We start from the raw sequence: 5,063 nt of genomic DNA, 5'->3' as shown, positions 1-5,063 counted from the left end.
ACACACACACACACTCATGAACAAACACGCACACACAGGTACATTTACGCCCAGCTTATTGAAAAAATACCTGATGATTACATTGTCAAAGCATACCAAGATAACTTACTTCAAAAGTACGTCTTATAAGACACAGTTTATCTGTAAACGTTTCTGTCCTTTATTTTGCAATAAAAGAAAATTGCTTCTCTTGACACTGTTTTCTTTCATTATCATTAGTTTGTATTCAGAACTCGCAATTTTCTCCCCATTTTTTATTGCTTTGAATGCTTTTAATCTGTTGCCAGCTAAGCAAACTTATAGCATGTGTATTTTGATGATTATGTTTATTCAAAAGGAATAAGAAAAAAACTGAATCAGTTGGGGGTTTTTTCCCTTTGGGTCGTTGATATGAATTAATAAAATTAACCAAAATGATGGCGCTGAGAACGTTGTTTGTGATGAATGGTATTGGTGTAGTGGTTAGGCTCTCTGCTGTTGCAAGCAGAATACATGGGTTCAGTTACTGAATGCAGGCGCTTTTAGTGAGTACTTTGTATCTCTGTCTGTCTTCTTAGATGTAGTGCTCTGGTGTGGTTTGCTTCTTCTTTCCTATCAAACATCTATCGTCCTTATTTCCCCTTGTTCTTTTTTATGTTTGTTACTCTCTTGTAACACCTCTAATCTTCTGGGGCTCATTTGACCACATTCAGTTGCGAGCGCCGTAAAACCTCTACTAAAACTAAAGGCAGAATACATGGGTTCAGTTACTGAATGCTGGCGTTTTTAGTGAGTACTTTGTATCTCCGTCTGTCTGCTGAGATGTACTATCCCACTCAGCCCAGGTGTGCCCTGGCAGGCTGGGTCGAAATGGAACACCCGTTAAATGGTCGCTTTTAAGCACAATGGGGCTATCTTAAAAAATGCTATTTTGAGAAAATCGAAGGTAAACTTTTTGCCGTTTGTTCACTTTCTTTAAATGACAAGGAGAGTTTTCTCTATAACCAAACAATAAATATACACACTAAATAAACCAAACTTCTCCTATAGGTAGCGCAATGCCCACTTTTGGTGCTGGTCAAGATTTCTGGAAACCCCCGTAATCTGGATTAGCCCGCCTTACTTGTCCTTAAAAGCGACTAAATAATGTAATTTATGTGAATGGGGACTGAAAAAGTGCGTTAAAAGTACAGTTTGAAACATTAAAATATTTCAATTAATTTGTCTCTGTGTTTCCCTTCTCTCCTAACTTGCCCGTTTTGTTCTGACAGCCTAAGAAGAAAAGACTGAAGAGTAAAAAGGACAGGGACAAGGTTCGACCCCCAGCCAAAGAGGACTTGAAGAAAACACTAGCCTCTCAGGTGACTTTTTTTTCCTTATTTATCTCTTGAGTTGATATTATTTGATTTTGGTTGTGGGTTTGTTTTATTTATGCTTTTTGGGGGGTGGGTGGGGGGGGGGGGGAGTTATTTGTTTTGGTTTTTTTTGGAATTAATTAATTTTTTCTTTTTAACATTATTGTGGTTAGTTTTATTTACCTAACTGTCATTACTTTCTTTCATAATTGATGTGATATCCATAACTATTGTTTGCTTCTTAACCTTAGTTTAAATGCTTAAGTTTTATCTGGTTATGACAGCGTCTGAGAAAAGTGATGAATGGAGAACCATAATCGCAGATATCTGCCGCAGATTTGGCACTTGATGTTAAGAGTGAATGGTTAAAGAAAAAGTTCCACCTTTCACCATTTTAGCATACTCTCTAGTGTTGAAGAGGATACTTCAGAAATTAGAATAGAGTACTTGAGTGGCAAGATATGATTCTGTCATTTTACAATTTGAAAATATCACCTTTCTTTTAATGTTGGGCACACATTATTTAGTGTTTGCGTTGTATAGTTTTGCTGAATTTTCATTTTTGTTTCATTTTTCCGAGCAGGAGGACAAGAGAATGAGACACAACCAGGTGAAGCCTCTCAGAGGTGATCTGGGAAAGGTAACCTGCCCTTGTTTTATTCCATATTTAGTTACTTTGGTTTCCTCAGAGATTGTGTATACGGGTGGGTAGTAGAGAATCTTTGGTTTCATTTTCATGACCATGTTGCATTGTCTATGGAACAATAGAGTATTCATAGTAAACAAGAGAGACTTTTTGGCTGAAGTATTTGTGGCGACTGAGCCCCATTTTTTTTTTGTGGGGGGCGGGTTAAATATTTGGTGAAAATTGCATTTCTATGAATGAAGCATTCTGTTTTACGATATAATGTCCTGCCCAAAATAAAACACTTTTCTGTCCTCCTGAAAATGTTGTTATATTTTTTTCACAACATTGATGGATGACAGCAACAATTCAATAGTATCTAATTCTGTTTGTGTGCTTTTCACTAATGTTGTGGGTTTTTGGGTCCATTATACGAAAGAATTTGGTCAATCAATATAAGTGTGATTTATAGTTTTCGGTATCATAGAAACTAAACATGTGTGTATGTATGTTCAAGTGGCTGGCTTTATTAACAGGGTCTCTGGATGTTTCTTTTTGTCTGTTCTTCAATCTCTTTCCTTGTTTAGTTTTTTTTCTTCCTTCTTGGGAGTGGGGGGGGGGGGGATCATTGTTCTGTCTGCTGTTAGAGTCATCAAACCTCCCCGGATACTGCAAAGATTCTCTCTCCTCTGTTTTCTTTCAATTCCTTTCCTTTCTTAAATTGGTGTGAGAAAACTGCTATTACCCTTCTTGATCTGTATGTACAGCTGAACAAATTTAGATATTTTGAGAACAGTTATTACAGTCCAAATAGGAAAGGAAAAAAGGAAATCAAGGAATGAAATCTGAAAAACTTAAAAGTATCTAAAAACAAATACAACTTATTACATCTGATGAGAAAAGGCTAATAGAAGCACCTGAGAAATAGAGCACATAATACAAAGTGGAAACATAAGTCCCAATGAATGAGCAGCACCATATTGCTCAAGGTGCTATAGTCTCATGAGGTGAAACCGCTTGGTCTTATATATAAGTATTGTCTCTTGACTCACCAAGTTACCTGTGATGACTGTGTTGAAAGGAATAAGATTTAACTCAAAATAAACAAGAAAAAAGAATAAACAAATAAAAAGAAAAGAAATTAATTAAATAAATAGATAAATAAATTAATAGATAAATAAATAATAAATAAGTAAATAGTAAATAAGTAAATAGTAGAAAAGTAAATAAAATTTATTGGTATCATTATAGAATAAATTTTATCTTTTGCTTCTTTCACAGTCCCAAACAATGCGCTACACGTCCACAAGTCCGAAGCGACCGAGGTCCATTGACGAGAGGACCAACTCTGGCATACCAGTCTTTGTGCAGGAACGCTTTGAGGAGAAGCAGCAGAAGCGAGTGAGTTGTCTCGTTGTTTTTTTTGGGTTTTTTCATCAGCAGTCTGTTTGATATCAGTAAGATAAGATAAGATACATCTTTATTGTCCAGATCCTTGCACATTAGGTTTGGTGTTTCACCACGCACATACATACATATTACATACACACACACACACGCGCACACACACACACACACACACACATGCACATCTACACACACACACACACACACACAAACATGCACACACATGCATACGCTCAAACATACACTCACACACACACTCACAAATTTGCACACACAGGCATACGCACACACTTGTGCACACTCATATACACACACTCTCTTCCCTCACACATCTTCTCTTTCACACACATCCGCGTGTGCACATAACCATAATTATACAATAGTATGCTTGCACTCACAAACGGGCTCACATTCACATGAATAATATATATGAACAGTGATATAAACTATAATAATGTTAAGCTAGATAATAATATGTGCTCAGTATTCTGATTGTGACTTAAGGGTGACTAAAACAGCAGGTGGTTGGAGGGCGCCACTTGTAGGTCCTGCTTCTTTACTTTCCCTCTGTTGTTTCTGTCTATCTGTCTTGCTTTCTTCGAGCACTAAATTACGACCATTATCACGTTGATGTGCTTTTCTTTACTCAAACAAACAAACTAACAGATAAACAAGCAGGATGTGGGTGGTTGCCGGGTGCTCTGGTGTGGTTTGCTACTTCTTACCTATCAAACATCTATCGTCCTTAGCTCCCCTTCTTCTTTTTTATGTTTGTTACTCTCTTGTAACAGCTCTAATCTTCTGGCGCTCATATAACCTTATATTATGCAGTTGCAAACGCCGTAAAACCTCTACTAAAACTAAAAACAAGCATGATACAGGAAGTGTGCATGGGTGGTAGACGTAGAGGAAGTAGATTAGTCAAGCTCTGCTTCTCTTGCTTCAGATCTTGACTTCCTTGATATGTTCTGAATCAGAGATATAGTCGTGGGTGGTTGCCAGGTGCTCTGGTGTGGTTTGCTTCTTCTTTCCTATCAAACATCTATTATATTTATTTCCCCTCCTTCTTTTTTATGTTTGTTACTCTCTTGTAACACCTCTAATCTTCGGCACTTATATGACCTTACTGTGTTGCGTTTGCCGTAAAATACTTACTAAAACTAAAAATCCTCTCTTTCTCTTTCTCTCTGTCTGGTCAGCAGCATGACTACTTAGAGGCATTGACGGCTGCCTACATCAGCAACAACATTCCCATCGCCAACGACCCAGGTGAGAATCTAGACCGTTTTTCAATTGTTTTCTCTACAACAGTAGGAGGCACATGCCTGCCCTATGTTTCTTTGAATTATGAATATTGTATGTGTCCTAGACATTTTGAATTTGATTTTCACTCAAAACGATTAAGCTCACTGAGATAGATATTATGTGATTTCCTTTATGCATTGTTTGACCTATTATTTTGAAATATTCTCATGCTCCTTAATATCTTGGTGTGTCTCACTTTTGGTCTCTGATCGAATCACTGTCAGCATTAAAAGCATGAGGAATCCCCCCTCCCCTCCCTCCCAAAAGACCCCCCACTTCTTTTTCCCCTCTCCACAGACATATTCACCCTTACATTCACTCACACACATTTATAAATTGTTTTTAGAAGACATCCTCAAGAAAAAGAAATAACTGTCTAACTGTCAAATTTT

General features: G+C 37.2%; 1 protein-coding gene across 1 annotated transcript in view; it reads left to right on the top strand.

Moving 5' to 3' along the window:
• LOC101845583 (cytosolic carboxypeptidase 2) overlaps positions 1–5,063 on the top strand; it is a gene marked incomplete in the record, with an annotated part of 101,844 nt that overhangs the window by 60,549 nt on the left and 36,232 nt on the right. The window contains 4 exon segments of the mRNA XM_035972958.1: positions 1,251–1,340; positions 1,918–1,974; positions 3,241–3,360; positions 4,569–4,635. Coding sequence (XP_035828851.1) covers positions 1,251–1,340; positions 1,918–1,974; positions 3,241–3,360; positions 4,569–4,635 — 334 coding nt within the window.

The sequence above is a fragment of the Aplysia californica genome, unplaced genomic scaffold, assembly GCF_000002075.1.
Source record: "Aplysia californica isolate F4 #8 unplaced genomic scaffold, AplCal3.0 scaffold00926, whole genome shotgun sequence".
Taxonomy (NCBI): domain Eukaryota; kingdom Metazoa; phylum Mollusca; class Gastropoda; order Aplysiida; family Aplysiidae; genus Aplysia; species Aplysia californica.
Note: the sequence above shows the minus strand (reverse complement) of the source record. Positions and strands in the feature narration are given on the sequence as shown.